At 49.4% G+C, this 21,488-nt stretch overlaps 1 protein-coding gene across 3 annotated transcripts; it reads right to left on the bottom strand.

Moving 5' to 3' along the window:
* Window positions 1–830: 830 nt before the first annotated feature.
* On the bottom strand, window positions 831–17,820 carry LOC117038128 (cytochrome P450 4F3). Of its 3 annotated transcripts, none has more exons than XM_033134793.1 (13): window positions 17,760–17,820; window positions 17,049–17,247; window positions 13,471–13,615; window positions 12,375–12,428; window positions 12,155–12,282; window positions 8,710–8,831; window positions 7,664–7,934; window positions 6,627–6,693; window positions 6,309–6,438; window positions 2,750–2,883; window positions 2,590–2,654; window positions 2,336–2,418; window positions 831–1,994 (listed from the first exon to the last, which is right to left on the bottom strand). In XM_033134793.1, the coding sequence occupies exons 2-13, from the start codon at window positions 17,244–17,246 to the stop codon at window positions 1,817–1,819; spliced, it is 1,575 nt and encodes a 524-aa protein (XP_032990684.1). In that variant the 5' UTR covers window position 17,247; window positions 17,760–17,820; the 3' UTR covers window positions 831–1,816. The 3 variants fall into 3 exon arrangements, with proteins under 3 accessions (XP_032990684.1, XP_032990686.1, XP_032990685.1); XM_033134794.1 differs by lacking the exon at window positions 13,471–13,615 and adding an exon at window positions 15,103–15,247 and having other exon boundaries at window positions 1,817–1,994; XM_033134795.1 differs by lacking the exons at window positions 13,471–13,615; window positions 17,760–17,820 and having other exon boundaries at window positions 17,049–17,193.
* Window positions 17,821–21,488: the final 3,668 nt, after the last annotated feature.

Raw genomic sequence — 21,488 nt, 5'->3', positions numbered from 1 at the left:
CTATTTTTACTATTTTGAGGAACCTCCACACCACAGTGGCTGCACCAATTTACATTCCCACCAACAGTGGGTGAGGGGTCCCTTTTCTCCACCACCTCGCCATTGGGCCATTTATCCAGTTCTATGCTTTGGGCCAACACATCATCAAAGGACCTTGCAGTTTCTCATTGATGTAACTAATGGATATTTTAACCTTAGTAAATAGTCCACACGATTAACAAATAAACAAGATTATTCCAGACGACAGTAAGACCTACAAGGGAAATAAATGGAGTAATGAGATGGAAATTAACTGGGATGGGGTGGTACTTCCATAGTGAAGGAAAAGCCTCTATGAGGAGGTGACATTTCAGTGGAGCCCTGAACGATGAGACACAGTCACAAAAGATCTGGGAGAAGAGCATCCCCACAGAGGGAACAGCACATGCAAAGGCCCTGAGGAGAGATAAGACTAGGTATAGTAGCAGATCAGAATGGAGGCCAGGGTGAGTGAGTGAAGTGAGGGAGGGAGATGAGTTGGATAGAAGGTTCAAGGGGTCAGCAGGGGCTTGGTGGCGCACAGACCCTTTGGCTATGAAAGAAGAACCACATTGGTAGCAGGATATTGCCTTGAGATATGACCTGAGGTTCCGCTCCTTCTCGCACCTCCTCCCACTTTCAGGCCTCACCACTAAGCAATTATTTCTGACATGCATGGCCGCAAGGCGGGGAGAGAGCTCGTGCAAGGAGCACAGATACTAGAAGGCTTGCCTTGTAGTTCCAAGATATACTCTTAAAACTCATTGCAGAAATAACAGGCATCAAAGACAGCAGGCATGAAAAGCCAGGAATTCTGAGAGAAAAACCAATAATGGCAACATTTATTGAGCATTCACAAGTCCTTGAGACAACCCTGAGCTGCATACTGCTGTTGTCTCTATTGCATAGTTGAGGTAACCAGGGCACAGAGAAGGGAACTGACTTGCCTAAGGCACTGAAACTGAAACCCAAGCAGCCTGACTCAAAAGCCCATACTCCTGGGGCCGATTTTTGTTTCCAATGGTCTGGCTTTGAATTTCAGGAGTTATGGGATGGCCCTGTCCCCACTCCACCCCAAGATGGGCCAAGGGTGGCCTGTGGGGGGAATGAAGAAGGAACCTGGAAGTGAATGGGCAGGGAGGAGCCCTCCTTGCCCCACACTCTTGTGAGAGCGCCTAGGACACAGTGGGGGCTCAGGCTGCCTGGGCAGCATCAAGGGGCTCCGAAAAGGGAAGTGAGGGGCTTTCCTGAAGGCCGGGCAAGAGAGTCACCAGAGGGATCAAGCAACTGGGCAGGGCACACACAGCGATGGGAATGTTGACACGAGTGGGGAGGAGAACTTAAGAGTCCTGGAAAGGATGCCAGGGTGTGTGGACTGCTGGCTTCCTCCCCTGTGTTCTGGGCTGGCCAGGGACCTCTGTTTGGGGAGGCACCTGCAGCTCAGAGAAATGAATCTGCCTCTATGGGTTCTCCTGCGTGACTCAGAGCCTCAACCATGCCCCTTAAGTCCTGTCTTTAACCCTTGTCCCTCTCCTGCTCAAACACCTCCCATAGCTCCCTCTGGCCTACAGGATAAAATCCATGCTTGGGCACTGAACCCAGATCGGGGTGAGGCCCTGTGGTCACCTGGAGAGGCAGCGGAGGTCTGGGCTCAGAAACGCCAGATCCCCCAAGCGCCCCCTGCTGGCTCTCAGGGAAGCTGGGACAGAGGTGATAGCACATGTTGGGGTTTTTTCCTGAGAAGCTGCAACCAGAGGTACGTAGGGTCAGGGTGGGTTGCAGGGCCGGCAGCCGAGGGTCACTGAGGGCCGGCGCTCAGCGGCTCCACCCGCAGCCAAAGCCCGCCCTCCGCCCGCAGGATCAGCTCCGGCTTCCTGCGCGGCTCCGCCGCATCCGGCAGGACGCGGAAGCGCAGCAGGGTGAGCGCCAGGACCACCTTCATCTCGGTCATGGCGAAGGTCTGCCCGATGCAGTTCCTGCGGGCGTGAGGGGGGAGGGGCTCAGATTGCGGCCGGGACCTGACCCAGGAGCCCATCCCGGCCCGCAGGGGTAGCGAAGGGGGCTAATTGTGCCTGGGACCCCCATGTAGGCTGCCATATCCCCTGGTTCCAGCCCCCAACTCAGACCAGCAGACGCGAGAGAGGGTTCTGAGCACACTGGGGGACCCCTCCTTGGACCTACCCAACCCCCATTCCCCAGACCCTTACCCATAATCTCTGGGGGAGGGGAGGAAAGGAGAGCCCGAACTCTGACCCTCTTCCCTTCCCTTCTTCCTCCGCGTGTCCCCCTGCCTGACTCAGATGCCCACTGTTCTCACCTGGGTCCCGCTGAGAAGGGAATAAAAGCCAGAGGTGACCGCTTCTTGATGTTTTCTGGTTCGAAGCGAAAGGGGTCATAGACCTGGGGGCGAGAGGCCAACAAAGGGCTGCTGGGTGGGGTCTCCCAGGTCAGCCCGCCTTGGACAGGCAAAGTGTGTATGATGGGGGGCGTCAGAACCCTGTGGCCTCCCTGAGGTCCCCCAAGGGGAGTGGACGAGGAGGAGGAGGGGAGGAGGGGAGGAGGAAGCAGCACCTCAGGGTCTGGCCACACGAGTGGGTTGTGGTGGGTCCCAAAAATGCTGATAAGGCAGATAACACCTGTGACAGAGGAGGGCTCAGTCAGGAACAGGTCCCCCTGCCTGATGGGCCCCTTTTCCTGCCTGGGTGCCTCCTGCCCCTGTCATTGCCAGCACCTTTGGGGATGACCCGGCCATCAGGGAGCCTAATGTCCTCGGTACAGCAGCGGGAGACGACCGTCACCGGGGGGTGCAAGCGCAGACTCTCCTTGATGCACATGGTCATGAAGGGCAACTGGGTCAGGTCGTCCCTAGGGAACGCCCCCCCCACGGTTATCCAGGGAGCAAAACCAGACACCCGCCCCCAGCCCTCCTGCTGCCCCATGAGATGCGCTCTATAGATAACAGTAAATTCCAGGTGGATCAAATATCTCCAAACTCATTAAGTTGTATACATTAAACACGTACAACTTTTGTACGTCAGTCATACCTCAATGAAGTGTTTTAAAAGAAGAAAGAAACGCAGCGTTGCAGAAGTACCAGAAAAAAAATGTAGCCAGGTATTTTTAGAAGATTTTCTGAGCAAAACAATACACAAAAGCCCACCATAAAGAAAAAAATAAACATGTGAGACTACATCAAACTAAAAAGTTTTTTCACACAATGGAAGCCATCAATAAAACAAAAAGGCAGCCTACTGCGTGGGAGAAGATATTCACCAATGATACATCTGAAAAGGGGGTAATCTCCAAAATTTATAAAAAACTCATACAACTCAATACCAAAAAAACAAATAACACTATTAAAAAATGGGCAGAGGACATGAAGAGACATTTCTCTAAATAGGAAGTACAGATGGCCAACAGACATATGAAAAAATGTTCAATGTCACTAATCATTAGAGAAATGCAAATAAAAACCACAATGAGATAATACCTCACTCCTGTCAGAATGGCTATCGTCAATAAATCAACAAACAACAAGTGTTGGCGAGGATGTGGAGAAAAGGGAACCCTTGTGCACTGTTGGTGGGATGGCGGATTGGTGCAGTCACTATGGAAAACAGTACGGAAGTACCTCAAAAAGTTGAAAATGGAACTACCTTATGACCCAGCAATTCCACTCCCGGGTATCTATACAAAGAAGTCCAAGACACTAATTCAAAAAAATACATGCACCCCTATGTTCACAATAGCCAAGATACGGAAACAACTGAAATGCCCATAGATAGACAATTAGATAAAGAAACTGTGGTGCATTTATACAATGGAGTATTACTCAGCTATAAAAAAAGAATGAAATCTTAACCATTTGTAACATGGATGAACCTTGAGAATATTATGCTAACTGAAATAAGTCAGACTGAGAAACACAAATACCATATGATTGCACTTATATATGGAATCGAAAGAACAGAATAAATGAGCAAACAAAACAGAAATAGACTCAGAGATATAGGAAAAAAAACCTGTTGGTTGCTAGATGGGAAGGAGGGGATGGGGAAGAAGGTGAAGGGAGTAGAATGAGCAAATTAGTAGCCACAATATAGTCACGGGGATATGAAACGCAGACTGGGGAGTATAATCAACAATGTTGTAAAGATTATGTAGGGTGCCAGATGGGCACTGGACTTATCAAGGGGATCACGTCATAGACTGTGTAGATGCCTGACCAATGAGCTATACACCTGAAGCTGAAGTAGAAAAATATTGTATGTCAACTATAAGGAGAAAAAAAAAAAAAAAATATATATATATATATATATATATATATATATATATATATATATATATATCGTGGGAGGTGGAGTATAGCACAGGAAGATAGTCAATGGTGTTATAAGTTATATAAGATGTCAGACGGGTAGCAGCTTGTGGGGAGGGGGGTTATTACTGTGTGAGGGGTGTAAATGTCTAGTATGTTGCTTCGTACACCTGAAACTAATAAAAAAAAGCGCACCATAAAAAGGTTTACAAATTTGCATTAAAAATAAAATACTTTTTATGGCAGGAGAGCAAAATCAAAAGGCAAATGAGTAAGAAAGAAACAGATCCAGTGGTTTACTCTTATTTATGACGGTACTAGAGATACTAACTAATTCAATTAGACAAGGGGGGGAATAGTACTGCAATTTGAAATGTGGGGGTAAATGTGCCATTTTTGGCAAATAGCAATTTTATCCTTAGAAAATGCAAGAGAATTCACTGGAAAACTTGTACAAAAGCTTGTATAAATATCCAGTAAGGGGGCTGAATTCTTTTTCTTTAATCCCCTTCTTTTTGTGTGGTGATTTACATTCTTAATAGCTGATATAGTTAACTAGTTCAAAATTGGAAAACTACAAAACACCAACCCTGAAAGGACACAGAGGAAATCACTGATGGAAGTTACTCCTAGAGTGGGAATTTAGAAGGAAGTTAATTTCTATCATAAACCATTTTGTACTCATTTCTTTTTAATTAAGTGTATAATTCTGTTTGAAGACTTCGTTGAAAACATATAACAATGTTTCTCCACCTCACAAGACTGCTGTGTTGAGCAAATGCTTTGAGTGGAGAACATTACCTCCAAAATGCCAGTCCAGCCTAATGCCTCCTCACCGTCCCCAGCCCCTGGAATGGCTCAGGCCTCAGAAACCCCTCCCTGGGCTCCCATTCTCCAGGGTGTCCCCGACACTAGCCCTAGAACTCTGGTACCCAGATCTCATCTGTCCTCCTGCTCAAATACTTCCAGTGGTTCTTCATTGTCCTTGGGTTAAAATTGAAGCCATTAGCGTTGCTTGCAAAGTCTTCCCCCTCTCTCTCTGTCTCTCCCTCTCTCCCTCTCCCTCTCCTCCCTCCCTCCTTCCCCCTTCTTCCCTCTCCTTTTTCTCTCCTTCCCCCACCTCCTCTCTCTCTTTCTCTCCCTCTCATTCTCTCTCTTCCTCTCTCCCTCCCACTCTCTTTCCCTGACCCTCTGCCCTTCTACATTCACTTTACCCAGGTGTCTTCTTGACCTAACTGCACCCCAAATACATGCAAATATCTACTGAACAGCATTCAGAGTCTCAGCTGAGACACTCTCTCCACCCTCAGCTTTGCCTGTCTTACTGTCAACCCCAGCCCTGCCCATGTGGACTGGAGTACCCTGACCTGCTGGGAGCTGCTGGAAGGCAAAGGCTGAGTCTGGATCGTTCCCAGGTCTCCAGGACACAGAGTGGGGCTGGGAAGAATGGGAGACAGCACAGAACTGGGGGTGAGAAGGTCATGTGGCGGGGTTTGCTGAATAGGGACTGAATAGATGAAGATGCCGGTGTTCCTGGACAAGAGTTGAGTGACTTCAATCCCTAAGTGTCCTCTGTGAAACCTGGACTAAACAATGTCCAGGAAGGAATTAGGAGGCAGGAGATGAGTAAACGTGCAAGGAGTGAAGATGTTTGAAACATGTGATTTCACAAGGAAAAGGAAGGGAATGGAGGGTAAGTCCACTTACTGAATATGTGCTAAGTGGCATCATCTGCCCTCACTCATTGTCACTGATTCTCACAGCAGCCCAGATCTTTCTGTCCCCAAAGCCTGTAATATTTCCCCTGCTATCCAGGCTGTATAGCAGACCCTGCCTCTGGGTTCTGCTCTCATTGCCACTAAATGGTATGACAGGATGACAGAATCAACAAAAAAAGATCTTCCCTCTTCTCCACATTGGGAGCAGAGCCAATGAGAGGGGCTCCGGAGAGGCCATGAGAACCTGCACTCACCATTCAATCTCTTTAGGCTCGCGGTCCCTCAGGAGCTCCTGCACCTCCTGCCGGCAGCGCTCCTGGTATTCTGGGTGTTTCGCGAGGTTGTACAGGACCCAGGAGAGGCCGCTGGCCGTGGTGTCATGGCCTGAAAGACAGCCAGACAGGCTGGGGTTTCTGGGCTGCTTCAGCACCGGAGGGCGGACAGCGCCCTTACATTAAGCCCCTCAACGAAGGTGAGGAGGAGGCAGGATGGGGTGGTGCAGGGGCCACCCACCAAGTCCCTGGGATGGAGAGACCCCTGCCCCCTCTGTAGTCTCACACTGGGAGCCTCACCCTCAAACATGAAGGTGTCGGCTTCAGCTCGAATGTCCTCGTCTGATAATGCCTTCCCATCTTCATCCTGGAGATAAAGCATGACTCTTACTCATACCAGCTCTGAGTGCCCCTGAGACAGTCTCCATCATCCATCCAGACACCCAAGTCCACCCTGCACTCCTACACCTCCCTTGCTCACTATCGCCGGAGGCCTCAACCCGCAAGCCTCCTCCTTGGCCTCCCTGCCTCCTGGTGGGAGGAATCAATGACCCATGAGTATTTTCATGTTTCTCTGTGATGAGGGCTTTCTGAGAAGAAAGTTAATGGCAACTTGGGTTCCAGGATGACTGAATGGCAACCTGCCTTGGGAGTTGGAAATGGAGCATTGCTCCAGAGCAAGTTGTTCACATTCTAGGACAGTAAATCCAGAGATTCTTTATCTTCCTGGAGATAAGGAATGGGTTTTAAACCTATAGACTTTGCCTTCTCACTGAAGAGAATTTGTTTATGCTCCAGAACAATAACAATATCTCTTGCTCTCTCCCTCTCCCCAACCCCCTCCTATAGGGAAGAAGGGGCAGATGTGTCAGCTGTCTCATATAAGTTCCAAGATTCCAAATGTGGAGGTACCACCCCTGTGATGCAGGCATGGCTGCATGTACAGGTAAAACCATCAGGTAGCCCTTGGAAGAATTTGGGAATGGGGAACCAGAGCTACAGTTCTATTCTGGCTACTGTTGCTGCTGTGAGTAATAAATGGGCTGCTCTGATCCATAGTTCTGGTGTGTGTGTGTGTGTGTGTGTGTGTGTGTGTGTGTGTGTGTGTTAAACTAACTTATTAACTTGGAGGTAGCGTAAAATCTCAGACTTAGCAGTCCCCTACAGACTGCAATGCACAGAGTCATCTCTAAAACTTATCCCTGACCCTTCTCTCCCTTCCTCAAGCACCCTCCATGGCTCCCCAGTGCCCTCTGCATCAAGCCCAAGTTTTTCGATCTGACATTTGAACTCAAGGTCCTTTTTACCATGTGCACTCAGATCCCAGAGAAGCCCACCTTGGACATCAGGAGCACATCAATGAAGTCCAAAGTCTTGTTCTTAGCCTTGGCCTTGAGGAAGTCATCAACACCCTGATCAGAGAGGGTGCGGCGCCGCTCCTGGATGACGGCATCTGTGAAGTCATGTACCAGGCGGCAGGCCTGGCGGAAGCGCTGTCCATCAGGGCTGAGGTGGTACAGGAAGTCCACATGCAGGAAGAGCTGATTATGCCGTTTTGTCACCAGGGTACTGAGCTCCAAGATGGCGGCAATATATTCACTGGGCTTTCTGAAGGATGAGGGCAGGAAGGGAGGCAACAACTTAGCTCACTTGCCCCCAGAAGCCAGCAGCTGCCTCCCCTTAGGAAATTGGGTATCCAGGAACAAATGACCCCACAGGTACATGGTGGGTTTGATGCAGGAAACATGACTCTCCAGACTTGCTTCTCTCCCTGCCTCCTATCTCGGTGCATCCATGCCCCAGGTACCCCGAGCACAGCTTAAATATTATGCTTCTCACCTCTCTCCAACCCAGTGCCTGCCCCTTCTTCCCAAAACTGTCCTCACAGCTCAGACTTCATCCTCTCCCAACTGGTGAATGGGCCCAGCGCCCTTCCTAGTCTCCTTGCATCCAGTGTCAACACTGTCCAGAATCTACACAATAGTTGGTCTTCTTTAGAGTCAGATGTCCAAGTTCAGCTTTGACCACCACCCTCATCAGCTCAAACACCTTCCATAGCTCTCTGGAAACCTCAGGATCAAGTTTATCCCCCTTTTCCTGGCCTTTGAATGGCCTTAAGATCCATCCCCTGCCAAGCCCTCCAACCTCATTTCCAAGATGTCTCCTCACGGTTGCACACACTGCTCATCTTAGACTCCTGGCATTTACCAAACATTTCTACCCACCTGAAAAGATGACTCTTTCTCCTTCTTCCTTGTCCTTTAATGTCCATCTCTGACCCACCTTCTCTAGGAAGGCACTTCCGGTTGCCCTGGTCAGTCCTCCCTCCATCTACTCCCTTGGGTCTATGGCTCATGTTCCCAGGCTCTGGGCAGAGACTCACTCCTGGCAATTGCTGTCGAAACTGAAGACGCATTTCTGCAGACTGTCCAGGGTCATGAGGCTGATGTGTTCAAACATGTCCAGACGGGCGCTGCCCTCTGAGGTCAGGCGTTGCCACTTGGCCTGGACAGAAAAGGGGACAAAGCTTGGGCTTCCCCGAGTCCTTCCCCAGCCCCAATTGAACAGACTCCCCAAGACCCAGCCTCTTGGTCCTCTGCCCCAGGCACCCATCCCCAAGGAGGATCAGGCTCAAGTGGGAGTGGAAGCTGTTACTCTCAGGATATGAAGACCCCATGCCTGGGAGTAAGGAGACCTGGGTTCAAGGTCCAGCTCTGTCTCTTATGACCTTGGTCAACTCATTGCCCTCCTCTGGGCTCCACCTGTCAAATCTTCCGTAACAGTGAAGATAACCTGCTTTGGTGTCCAACAAACCAGATTGGAATCCCAGATCCATTTATTAGCTCACTTGCTAGCTGTGTGAACATGGGCAAGCCTTCTAAAGTCTATGCGCCTCAATTTCATCATATGTAATGGGGATAAATAATCTCTACTTCAGAGGGTTATGAAAATTAGATAACATATGTCATGGAATTGGCACATTATTTCTGGCACATAGTAAGTGCTCAATAAATGTTAGCTTTCACCATTTTCATTGTTATGAATTGATTAGGAAAATGTCCCATGTTGGGCCCTCTATGGGCCCTGAGCACCCCTGAACAACCTTGATAAGTATGCCAAAAATGTAAGGTCCTGATATTCTTTACCTGAGCCATCTCTCCGAGTTGTATTTGCAGTAAACAACCTTGAGGGATGGGGTAATGTCTCTCCTTAGACAAATATTAGGCTTGCTTCCAATTGCTATAAAAGTCATACGAGGACTGACAATTAAGTTCAAGAACTCATCCTAGAAAAAGTGCTACATACCTCACTGCTGAATATCACTCTGGTCACCTTCGAAGTACTCCCCTTGGGAAGCTATGCACCAATGCCAGCACCTAGTCCACCCTTCAAAGCAATTTTGGAACTCTTTTTCTGGAATGCCCATCAGAGCTGTCATAGTATTACCCTTGATGTCCTGAATGTCATCAAAAGGCCTTCCTTTCAATATTTCCTTTATCTTCGGGTAAAGAAAGAAGTCATTGGGGGCCAGATCAGGTGAGTAGGGAGGGTGTTCCAATACAGTTATTTGTTTACTGGCTAAAAACTCCCTCACAGACAGTGCCCTGTGAGCTGGTGCATTGTCGTGAAGCAACAACCATGAATTGTTGGTGAAAAGTTCAGATCGTTTTCCTCCAACATTTTCATGCAGCCTTTTCAGCACTTCCGAATAGTAAACTTCGTTAACTGTTTGTCCAGTTGGTACAAATTCATAATGAATAATCCCTCTGATATCAAAAAAGGTTAACAACATCATTTTGACTCTTGATTTGGACTGATGGAAATTTTTTGGTCACGGAGAATTGGCTGACTTCCATTGTGCACTTTGACTCTTTGTTTCAGGGTCATATTGGTACACCTGTGTTTCATCACCAGTGTTAACATGGCTCAAATATCATCTTGCTTCTCTAAAAGGTTTTGGTGAACTTTGACTCTCCTTTGCTTTTGTTCATCAGTGAGCTCCTTCGGGACCATTTTTGTACACACCTTTCTCGTGACAAGATTTTCAGTTAAGATTTTCCTGTTCCTCTTTCGATGTTTACTTGGTCTGCTATGCTTCTCCCAGTTAGCCAATGATTTTGACGCACAATTCGATGAATTTTTGCAATGTTTTCATCAGTTCTGCTCATTTCTGGCCACCCTGACCTCTCTTCATCAGTGATGCGTTCTCTTCCCTCAAAAAACACTTAATCCATCTGTACACTGTCGTTTTCTTCATGGCATTATCCACATAAACTTAGACTAACATATCCCTGATTTCACTTCCCTTTACACAAGTTTAGCAAGAAATTTAATGTTTGTTCATTGCTGTAATTCAAGCTCAGATGTTCTCCTGACAGCACACAAAAACATGCAACAATAATGTATGCCACTCAGCAAGACACTGTCACACGTCAACACGAACACAGCTGTGAGACACTGATATACCAAGGCTATGAAACCTCACCGAGCTGTTTGTACAGTGCTGCCAATGGAGGCGCAGGTGGCAAGTTCGTGAACTTAATTGTCAGACCTTGTCGCGTCCCTAAATTTAGTGTTCACCTCCCTTATTGCAACCTATTACACGAGTAGACATCCATTGAAACCCACCTATGTCACCCTATGGGATTTGGTGACTTGGAGAAAGAACGCAAACCAGTAAGAAGCATGTGTCATTTGCTGTGCCATGAGTCATAAACTGTCCTTTGTCTCTGACCCAGGAGTCTCACGTCTTCTGGCAGACTCCATGAAATAGTAACAAGTTCACTTGTCAGCTTGCAAGTATGGAAAAATCCCAGGCACTTCATAAAACTCTTACTTCCAATCCTTCACTTCCCTGTATGTATCCACACCTTTTACAATGTGGTTTTTCGCCATCTTCCATTAGGAGGCGGAGCCTATTGCGCCACCCTTTGATCCTATGCTGGCCTTTTGACTTGCTTTGGTCAACAGACCAGGGTGAGAATGATGAGGTGATGATCCTATGCCTAGATCTCAAGAGACATTGCAGCTTCCTCTCAATCTCTTGGAAACCTGCTTCTGCCATGTGAAGAGCCTGAGATACCCATGCATGAGAGAGACAGAGATAAAGATAGATAGATAGATAGATAGATAGATAGATAGATAGATAGATAGATAGATAGATGATTGATAGATAGATAGATAGATAGATAGATAGATAGATAGATGATTGATAGATAGATAGATAGATAGATAGATAGATAGATGATTGATAGATAGATAGATAGGTAGATAGATAGATAGATGACAGAGAATCCCACGAAACAAAGTCCAGTTGTCCCAGCTGAGACCATCCTAGGTCATCATGCAGCTAGCCAAACCCCAATCATGTGAGAGGACTGAGCTCAGATCAGCAAAGCTGCCTACTTGACCCATAGCTGATCCCATGAGTGACCCTGTCCACATCCAGAAGACCCAGCCAACTGACTCACAGACTTGTTGGCAATAATAAACCTTATTGTTTTGAAGTGGTTTGTTACTCATCAATAACTACTGTGCAATATTCATCATTACCATCAACTGTGCCTCAGGATTCCACAGTTGTGTGAGGGCAGCATAGAAACTAATGTCTTTGAGCATCTACTATGTGCCAAAGACATGACTCCATTATGTCATCTTGACCACCTGACAAAATTGAGACTGTTTTCCCAATTTACAGCTGAGGAAACTGAGGCTCAGAAAGGAAGAGCAACGATCATAAAGCCACCCAGAAGAGCCAGAATTCAAGATGTCTCTGAGCCCCCATCACCCTGAGGCTCCGGCTGGGCCCCTGGGTCCAAGAGACTCACGTGCATCACATTCACACTGTCATTGAAAATCTTCAAATAGGGCTTCAGGATGTTAAAGTGGAAGGCAGGGGTGAGCATTCGACGATGGCTGCTCCACTTGTCACCGGCACTCAGCAGAAGCCCATCCCCTAGTAGAGACAGCCACAGGGAGTGGGTAAGGGCAGTGCCTTCCCCTGGCCCCTCAGTGGTGTTCCCAGCCCCTTCACCCGCAGTTACTCACCCAGCCAAGGCTTCAGGAAGCTGTAGAAGACACTGTCCTTGGGCGCAATGGTGGCTGAGATGAATGAGGACCATCAGAGGCCGTGAAGAGGGGGAGGGGAGGAACTTTTGGTGGGCGAGGAGGCTCCCACCCAGGGGTCTGCATTCCCCCTCCAAGCCCAGCAAAGCAGGAATGGCACAAGGACAGAAGAAACAGGGAGGACGGGGGAAGCGAGGAGGGACAGACCAGGCTGCAGCAGAGAAGAGCAAAGGCAGAGCCCACAGACATACCCCCACGTACTTAGACACACCCCAACATGGAACAACATGCCCAGCACACCTTGACATGGCTCCTACATGGTCCAACATGCTGTACACACTGAAGCACAGCCCAGCGCTCTACAAAACACCTTAACAGGGATCTACAAGACCCTGTCTTCCCCAGCACTCTCTGACATCTCCTGGGACATCTGACATGGCCCCAACATGTGTTCACATGTCCTGACATGATACAACATGCATGATACACCCTGACATAACACAACATACTCTGACATAGATGCAAACAGTCTGACATGACCTCAGTGTGTCCCACAGATGGGCCCCAGACAGGATTTAAATATAGTCCCATCAATATCACAGATATGGACCTGGTGTGACCCTATGACCCTATGACCTGCCTTGGACAAGACTCACATAAGGTATCAGACATTTCTTAGACCCTGGGTCCCAGATGTCAGACAAATCCGAAACATGGCCCAGACACGACCCGCGGGAGAACCAGACAATCTCAGACAAGCACCAGACAGTCCTCAACATGTCTCGAATATCCTTGGCCACAGCTCAACCCCAGACATGACTGAGGCCATCTCTATTTGATCCCAGGTATGAACATATACCAGATGTAACTAGGACACAGATGGAAACATAAATGTGACCAGCCATGGCCATACAGAAGATGTCACACAGACACACCCTAGGAAGAAGCAAACATGGGCAGGTGGGGGTCCAGATGAGACAGAGACAACCCCTCTTGTCTGCACCTGGGTCAACCCCACCAGCTGGAGGCAACACAGAGACCTCAGCAACAGGCAAGCTATGGCCAGGGGGATGTCTACCTGGAGCAAAGAGCACAGGTTTGATGCAAGTGGGGTGGAAGATGCGAACGACTGCATGCCAGGGCCCCACCCACCAGCAGCACACATCCCCATAGGTGCTCGCCAGGCCCTGTGTATAGAGGAGACCTTCCTCTGAGGTGCGAATCTGGAGAAGAACAAAAAAGACCCAATTCACACTCTTCTAGGTATCCAAAGGGAAAGACCTGCAGGACAGAGACCCAGACCTGAGCCCCATGAATCTTATCCAGCAGGTCATGCTCCTTGTGGGGTCCCCCCTACACCCTTGGTACAAGACAATCAGAGTGTTTCCTCATTTGGATCCTAAACACCACATTCACCTGACTTCTCTTCTATCTCCATTTTCCAGATAAGGAAACTGAGGCTCTAAACAATGAAGTCACTTGCCCCTGGTCTCCCAGACCGTAAGTGGCATGCCTGAGACCAGAGTGCAGGTCTGTCTAAATCCAGAGCCTGAGTTCTTAACCATCAAACTGCTTTGAACTCCAAAACAATAACTCTGAGAACCCTATGTCAGCCAAGACGGGGGCAATCAGAGTGGCAGTGACTGAACAAGGAGCTGGGCAGACAGGCAAATTAAAGTGAATCCTGCAACTTTTCCTGAAACTGTTGGGAATAAGCTTACCTTTCCGTGGGGGCTGAGCTTCTGGGATTCATCTTTACCAGAATGAGAGCGAAGAGATCACAGAGGAAAACAGAACTAAGAAACGAAGACAGAGTTCTGAGAACATTGACACCTGGCTCCAGCTGTGCCTGAAGGCAATCTCTGTGGAACTGACAGTTGAGCAATTCCCTCTCTTTGCTTAGACCACATAAGATTGAGTTTCTACTACTCAGAAATGAAAGAGAGCTCGGCAGCCAATGAAAGCACAGAATTCTTTCAGTCACCCAGAATTTTTGGGTCTGAGCCAAGCTCTCTGTCAAATGCTGCCTGTTACCTGCTCAGCCTGATCTGTATGGGGATGAGTAAGGTAGAGAGGAAGAGAAGGGATCCAGGCAGGGGTGGAGTCTCCCTGGGGAAATTCCTGGGGTCTGTAGCAGCAGAGCAATGAATGTGAAGTGGACAAGCCACAGGATCGAGTAGGAGGAACCAACCCACCAGAGACAGACATCACAGAAATAGCAAGCGCAGGTCCTCCACCGGCTGCAAGCCATCATTGCTCTGGGCCTGAAGGGGGTGGGTAAGTCTGAGGCCAGGCCTGGCAGGGTACCTGGGATGCTAGCAATGCCCACTGCATCATTCTACGCTCTGCTTTAAAAACATTTCTGCTCATTGTTCCAGATCCATTTCCAGCATCTCCTCCTCCAGGAAGCTTTCCCGCCCGCCCCAGCCGAGACCTTGCTTCTCCTCTGCGCTGCCACAGCCTCCTCTGGACTATTCCTGACCACACCAGGTTGGGGATCTCTCTGTCTAGATCTGTCTCCTCAAGATTGGGGCTTCCTCCAGAAAAGGACCTTGAATTGAAATGTCTTGGGGCCCCAGTGGTGCCCAGGACAGCAGGGCGGGGACAGATGGCATTAGAGGGAGGAGGCGGGTTTGAATGCATAAAGAAAAGAGAAAGATGGCTGAGAGAACAGAGGGGAAGAGGGCTGGGGCAAGCTCTGTGTAGGTACCTGAGGCATTGGTGATGGCACGGACCATGTCAGGGTGGCATAGAATGACGAGGGGCATGATGGGGCCCTGCCAGGTCATAAATCCCTGGGGGCAGGTGGCCACCAGCTGAGTTACGTCCCTCAAGCCCTGCTCAGAGGGGGTGATCTGCAAGCAAGGCAGGGTTGTCACTCCCCAGAAGGAGCCACAGCAGCCCTCCTGCAGCCTCTGCGGTGGGCAGTGTGTGCAGATGCTGCATGGATGGAGGGACTCTGCCTCTTCCTGCTCCTTCCCTCTTGGGGCACGAGGATCCTGGAGGCCTCCTCCAGTCCCCAGGTTCACCCCAGCGCACAAGGAGCATACTCTCTGCCCACAGCGAGGCCAACCGTGGCTGGAAGAGATGGAGTTTTCTCACCTTGGGGTGGTTCAGGCATGGAGTGGGGGGTACAGGGGGAGGTCCCATGAGGTTTATGGGCAGCAGGGTGGCCTCAGGACTTGTCCCCAGATCTTGTCCCACACCCTTTCATGTGCTAGCCAGTCCATATGGCCTTCAGTTCCTTGAATGGTAAAGGGTCTGCAGACCCCAAGGGACAGACGTGAACTCTGCTCATCAATCAGGAAGGCAGCTAACACCTGTGAGCCTCTTCTGCTGGCCAGGCTAGTGCATCCCGTCTATTATCTATCTATCTATCTATCTATCTTCCATCTATCATCCATCTTAGTACGTCCTGCCTGTCTAGCTACAGAGTGCATCTTTCTCTGTCTGTCTATGTCTCCTCAACCTATGGACACCCCCAACAATCATGCTGTTTACAAATGAAGAAACTGAGGCCATATCCCCCAAAAGGGGAAGGAGGGCAGGTCACCTCCTGGTGAGGTGTCCTCCCCAGTCCCTCAGGATGCCCCATCCAAGCCTGAAAAATATCCCAGGTGCTCCAGTCAGGTGAACATAAGTTGTTTTCACCCTTGTGACCTGCTGCCTGCTCCCCAAGGACCCTGAGGTGAGATTGGTCCAAAGAGGGAGAGTAACTCAGCTGCCGTCTGCAGCAAGAGGGACTGGAAGAGAAAAGAGTGACTAAGGCCAGCCCCAGGGCCAAGCCCTCAGAGGAGGAAACAGAACTGCTGGAACTTGGTAACATTCTTGCTGCCTCCAAGGCTGGACACATCCCTTCGGCCTTGACCGACTGAGGCAAGTTCATCACTTAGGTGAGCAAACATTTATTAAGTGCCTGCTGTATGCCAGCCACTGGCCTGGGCACTGCACATAAAATGTCTTCCCAGAGCTACCATCAAGTTGGAGAGCCAGGTAAGTAATTGGACAAATTGAATGTGTGATTAAGCACGAGCAGGACCAAGTCAAAGGTCAAGGTCTGGGGTGTGGGCAGGGAGTTGAAGAAGGCTTCTGAAAGGGGGAGTGGCCAACTTTATCCAGGTTGGGCAACTTGCCCATTGAGACATCTTAGGGGGAAAGAGTAAGAGAAGGGGAAGGTGATCAGGGAAGGAGAGGAGGCGGGGAGCTGTCCCCCGAGTGTGGGGGTGGGGAGATCTTAGCTAATTACTGCCGTGAAAGTGCAGCCCAGAGTGAGCAGACACAAGGAAATGGTGCAGACGCAGGGAGCAGACCCTGGACAGCGCCCCTCGGTGGTCTGAAAGCTAGCTGTGGAGAATGGGACCACTAGACAATGCAGCTGTGTGCAGCCCACTCTGGGAGCCCCTCAGAGGTGCACTAAGGTGGGGAATACAGGCAGGAAATGGCTAGGGGTAGGACAAGTACGTGGAAGAGGCCTGTCATGTCAAAGCTGAGGAATGAGTGAGGAAAGAGAGGCTCTTCTTGAGCCTTCTCTCTTCTCTGCTGTCCTAGATCCCATTCCTAACCCTTTGGGAGGTCTCATGTCTGAGCCCCATTCCTAACCCTTTGGGAGGGCCATCTACCCTGGCACCCCAGACTCGTCCTGCTGCCCATACTCACCAGGCCCAGGTGACCCCAAAACCAGTTCCGCTTTGGGGGCTGCGGGAAACATCGGAGGCGGCAGCAGTTGTCATAGAAGGTGTATGTCCAGGCCAGGCAGCGGGCCAGGAGCCAGGAGGCCCCCACCAGTAGCAGGAGCTGCCATGGGGAGACTGCCAGCGGCCCCAGGCCCAGCCAGGACAGGCTCAGCTGCAGCATCCTGCAGGGCAGACAGGGTGAGCTCCTGGGCCCAGGACAGGGCTGGTAATAGTGAGCTCAGGGACAGAGACAGCTTACAGGTAGCGGGAGACGTGAGGGTGTGAGGGACAGGGAGGGGCAGGGAGGGCTCGGAGATGGGCAAGTGGGGGCTCAGGAGGGAAGGGAGAAGCGGGGGAGTACAGAGGGAGAGGGAGAGGGAGAGAGACAGGGAGACAGAGACTGAGAGACACAGGGAGAGACAGGGAGAGAGTGACAGAGAGATGGAGAGAAGGAGAGAGACAGATACAGAGACAGAGATAGAGAGATAGAGAGATAGAGGGAGAGGGAGAGGGAGGGGGAGAGGGAGAGGGAGAGGGAGAGGGAGAGGGAGAGGGAGAGGGAGAGAGTTAAGTTACCCCTTGGTAGCCACTTAACTTCTAGACCAACTCCACTCCCTGGAGCCACCTCTGCCTCTGGCAGCTCCTCTCCCACTCTGGGCCAGGACCCCCAGCCCCCTGATCCCCAGGCTGGTACCTTCTGCCAGGAGCAGCTTAGCCCACACAACCTCCTCTGCCCTCCTCCTGGGAAGTCTTTGGCCCTGGTTTATGAACTAGGGGTGGTTGGGAGGGGCCAGCTGAGTCAGCCAATCCCAGAACACCTGCTTACCTCCACCCGACCTGGCACTGGCCCAAATAGATGGTGGGGGAGGGGCTACAGTATTGTCAAGAGAGGCCTAGAGCTAGCTCCAGGTCACACAGTGTGGATGCTGGATCCTCAGGACTCAGCACCTCCCATGTGGGATAGGGGGCAAGTTGGGGGGTAGGCAAAGGTGACTCTGGACCCTCAGATTTACTGTCTCCTCTACCCTGCCAATGCCAGGGTGTGGTAGGTAAAAGCTTGAACTTGATTGTTGCCAGATGAACCTTGTCCCAAACACTTTTCAGTCTCCTTTCTACTCTGGGCCCAGAATCCTCTCAGAATCACAAAATTCAGAGACAAAAGCCTTTGGCCTCCTGGCAGGAGTTCAAGTTCTGCTTCCAGGCAGCCCAGGGCCTGGCCTAAGACTGGCCTGCTGGGAACAGGAACAAACAAATGAGCCTGACTGGGGATTTCCTCACCAGATTCAGGAAGGAAGGGCCTAGTGGGAAGAGGGCACCTAAAGGTGAGGGAGGTAAATCTGAGGGGTCCAGACAGAGGACGACAGAGCTTGGAGACCCTGACTAAGTTCTGCCTCACTCTCGCTCCAGTGGCTGTGCCAGCCCCCTCTGGGCTGTCCTCCATCTGGAAAAGGGGATGTCAGGTGAGATTTTGAGAGAGGGACAGTGGAGGGTTCCACAGGAAGGTGGGAAGGATCAGGAGGCCCCCCAAAAAATGGAGTAAAGAGAAAGGACTGGCAGTTAGTACTTGTGCTGTTATGTGCCAGTACGCCACATAAAGTAAACCTGTTCTTCTCAAAGGACTGCATGTACAGTGTGCCTACTGCATGCTGGGTATCTCAAAGAGCATAGCTACTCTGTGCCAAGACCTCTACAGAAAGTGTGCCCACCGTGTGCCAGGTGTGCTATATAAAGCGCATCTACTGTGTGCCAGGTACTCTCCACAAAGTGTGTCTACTGTGTGCCAAGTACTCTACATAAATCCTGTCTACTGTATGCCAGATATTGTACATAAAGTATGCCTACTGTGTGCTGGGTGCTCTCTAAAATTGCCAGATGATCTACATAAAGCATGCCTGCTGTGTGCCAGACATTCTACATAAAAAGTACCTACTGAGTACCAGACATACTACACAAAGCATGCCTACTATGTGCTGGGTACTTCATATAAAATGCCCCTTCTGTGTGTCAGGTACACCATATAAAGTGAACCTACTAGGTGCTAGATGGTCTACCTGCAAGGCGATGCATCCCCCTCCCCTGAGCTCTCTGGGCCAGCACCCAGGGGATCAGGTAGAGAGACCCAGCTGACAATATCCACAGGAGGGAAGACACCCATTTAACAGAAGAGCAAACTGAGGCTCAGAGGTGGCAAACCAAGTTGTAGAACTGAAAGGAATCCAGGTCTGTCATACTCCCAAGCCCAAGCCTTTTCCCTCTGCCACACTGCTCCACCCCCACCGATAAGGGACAATGCCCTATTAATCCAGGGACAATTATAGTGGTGAATGTCAGGCGATGTGGTAATCCCAAGGGGAGATATCTTGAGGCCCTGAATTATGATGAGGATCATCCTTCCAGCAAAGCTAGTGCTCCACTCCTGGCCCTTGACTCTGTACAGAATTACCCTCGGGATGGTCGTCGGTGAGTGAGGGCATGAAGGACAGTCCTCCTGACACTGGTAGGACGCTGGGGAGATCGCAAACCTCCCTCTCCCCACTCACACTGGTCGGGGGGTTCAGGTGGCTGGTTCTAGGGTCCTCAGTGGGGTGACATGCACCCTCCCCCTAGAATCTCTTCCCCTCTGCGGGAACAGAATTCACCTGCTAGCAAGTCCATCCACATCAGAGTCAGGAGGCAAGGCCAGAGTGTAATAAACTAGACAGAGTGGTAGGACACACAGGAGAAAGAGCCCCCATGGCCAGAGGGCCTCAGCTCCCTGTAGACCTGCTGTGTGTAAGAATGGGCAGGAAGCCTAGAGCAGGAATGGCAGCCACCACCAGCATTGGACAACGTGTCACCGAATATGTTCTAAGCCCTTTAGATATATTTTTTTTTCATTTTACAGATGAGGAAACTGAGGCTGAACTCTATTTGAGCGACTTGCCCAAAGTCACACAGCTAGTGGAGCCAGGTTGTGTCCCAGGTTTTATGTTGGTTGCCCCCTGTATCCAAGCCTTAATGGCCTTAAGTCAAGATCCGGACCTCGGGAAACAATGCCCCAAGTGCTTGGCTAAGTTCCTTCAGGTAGACGCCCCCAACCTCCTTGATGATCCTCTCTTATCCTGCGTTCCCCCATGGCCGAGACAGCCTCTGGACTTTCCTCCTCCCCAGGCTTCAGCACCCCCTTCTTTCTCTCCTTCCCATTCTTCCACCCCATCCCTTTCCCTGTCTCCTGCAAGCCCTCCCCCTTACTCCACTGGTCCTGGTCTACATCCTGCAGGGACCGCCCATGGTGGGGTTCATTATAAGGGAGGTGGCCTTTGGACGGGAGTCCGCCATCCTCCCTGGGCGCTGGCAGTCTGAATAAGCCTGCTTTTAAAATAAATTCATGTTATCTCTGTTGCAAAATTCGCCAAGAACATAGCTTGGATAATTGACTTTGTGATCTCATAGAGTTAAGAACTATTAAGAAGTAACTAAAATACGGTTTTAAATGAAACTTTTCAGTAATAATTATACAATGTGGATGCTTGGATGCAGTTTCCCGGCATCTGTTGGTAACTCAATATTTTAGTTTCGCTAAGTTGTGTTAAATGACAAAAATTATTGACTATCTAGGTATTTCAAAACAATGAAATGCTGAAATTATTAGATAGGATTGAGAAAAATCTTGAGAGAATTTTACATATAGTTAAGCTAAATATGATCAATTAAATAAATTTACATATCAACAGTAAGCTAGTAAAGTTGAGTTTTCTCTCTCTGCTAAGTAGGACAAATTTCTTAGACTATTGGTCTGCTGTTGATATTATTAAAAAGTTTTCTACGTAAAAAGCAAAGATTATATGTGTCATCAGAATAATTTATATGCTTTATATTGTCCTAATCAGGTCTTTAGTTACTGAAGAAAACGAAATCTCCACAATAGTAAGAACTAAGTTTTGCTAATAATTAGGTAAGCTTCTGTATTCTAGGACTACTGGAGGTCATGTATCCTTCTCACGCCAGACATAAGCCAGTCAGTGTAAAGCATGATTTAACTCTTTTTACCAAAAACCTAGTTAAGTTTAGGGTACATTCATTAAGTTTGACCTAATATTTTCCATGACCTATCAGAATATGATAGTAATTCTGACCCATTGTTGTATCTTAATGAAAAGGCACAGATCCTAGACAAAGCCAGGAAATTTGTTTAAATATCTTCAACAACCGAGACCGGGAAGACAAAGAAAGAAAGGAACAGTGAGACTGGAGAAGGCCAGAGACGGGCCACCCTTTGTGCTGCAGTTAACATACAGGCCAAAGCCACTTCAAGGGCACCTTGGCAACAACCCCAGAGAAGGAACAGCAAGTAAAGGAGCCTGCTTTGGATGCGGAAGCCCAGACCATGGAGTAAGGAGCGTCCTAATCCTCCAAATCAGCCATGCCCCCTGTGCAAACTAAA

Source organism: Rhinolophus ferrumequinum, chromosome 18 (assembly GCF_004115265.2).
Source record: "Rhinolophus ferrumequinum isolate MPI-CBG mRhiFer1 chromosome 18, mRhiFer1_v1.p, whole genome shotgun sequence".
NCBI lineage: Eukaryota > Metazoa > Chordata > Mammalia > Chiroptera > Rhinolophidae > Rhinolophus > Rhinolophus ferrumequinum.
The sequence above is the reverse complement of the archived record's forward strand: the minus strand, read 5'-3'. Positions and strand labels throughout refer to the sequence as shown.

Bases quoted from the DNA above. Each gene is read 5' to 3' on its own strand.
- LOC117038128 (XM_033134793.1), bottom strand. From the start codon at position 17,246: ATGCTGCAGCTGAGCCTGTCCTGGCTGGGCCTGGGGCCGCTGGCAGTC. The intron at 13,616-17,048 runs GTGAGTATGGGC...GTTCTTCTCCAG, and splicing joins TTTGGGGTCACCTGGGCCTG to ATTCGCACCTCAGAGGAAGG. The intron at 6,694-7,663 runs GTGGGCTTCTCT...CTTTATCTCCAG, and splicing joins ATGTGCTCCTGATGTCCAAG to GATGAAGATGGGAAGGCATT.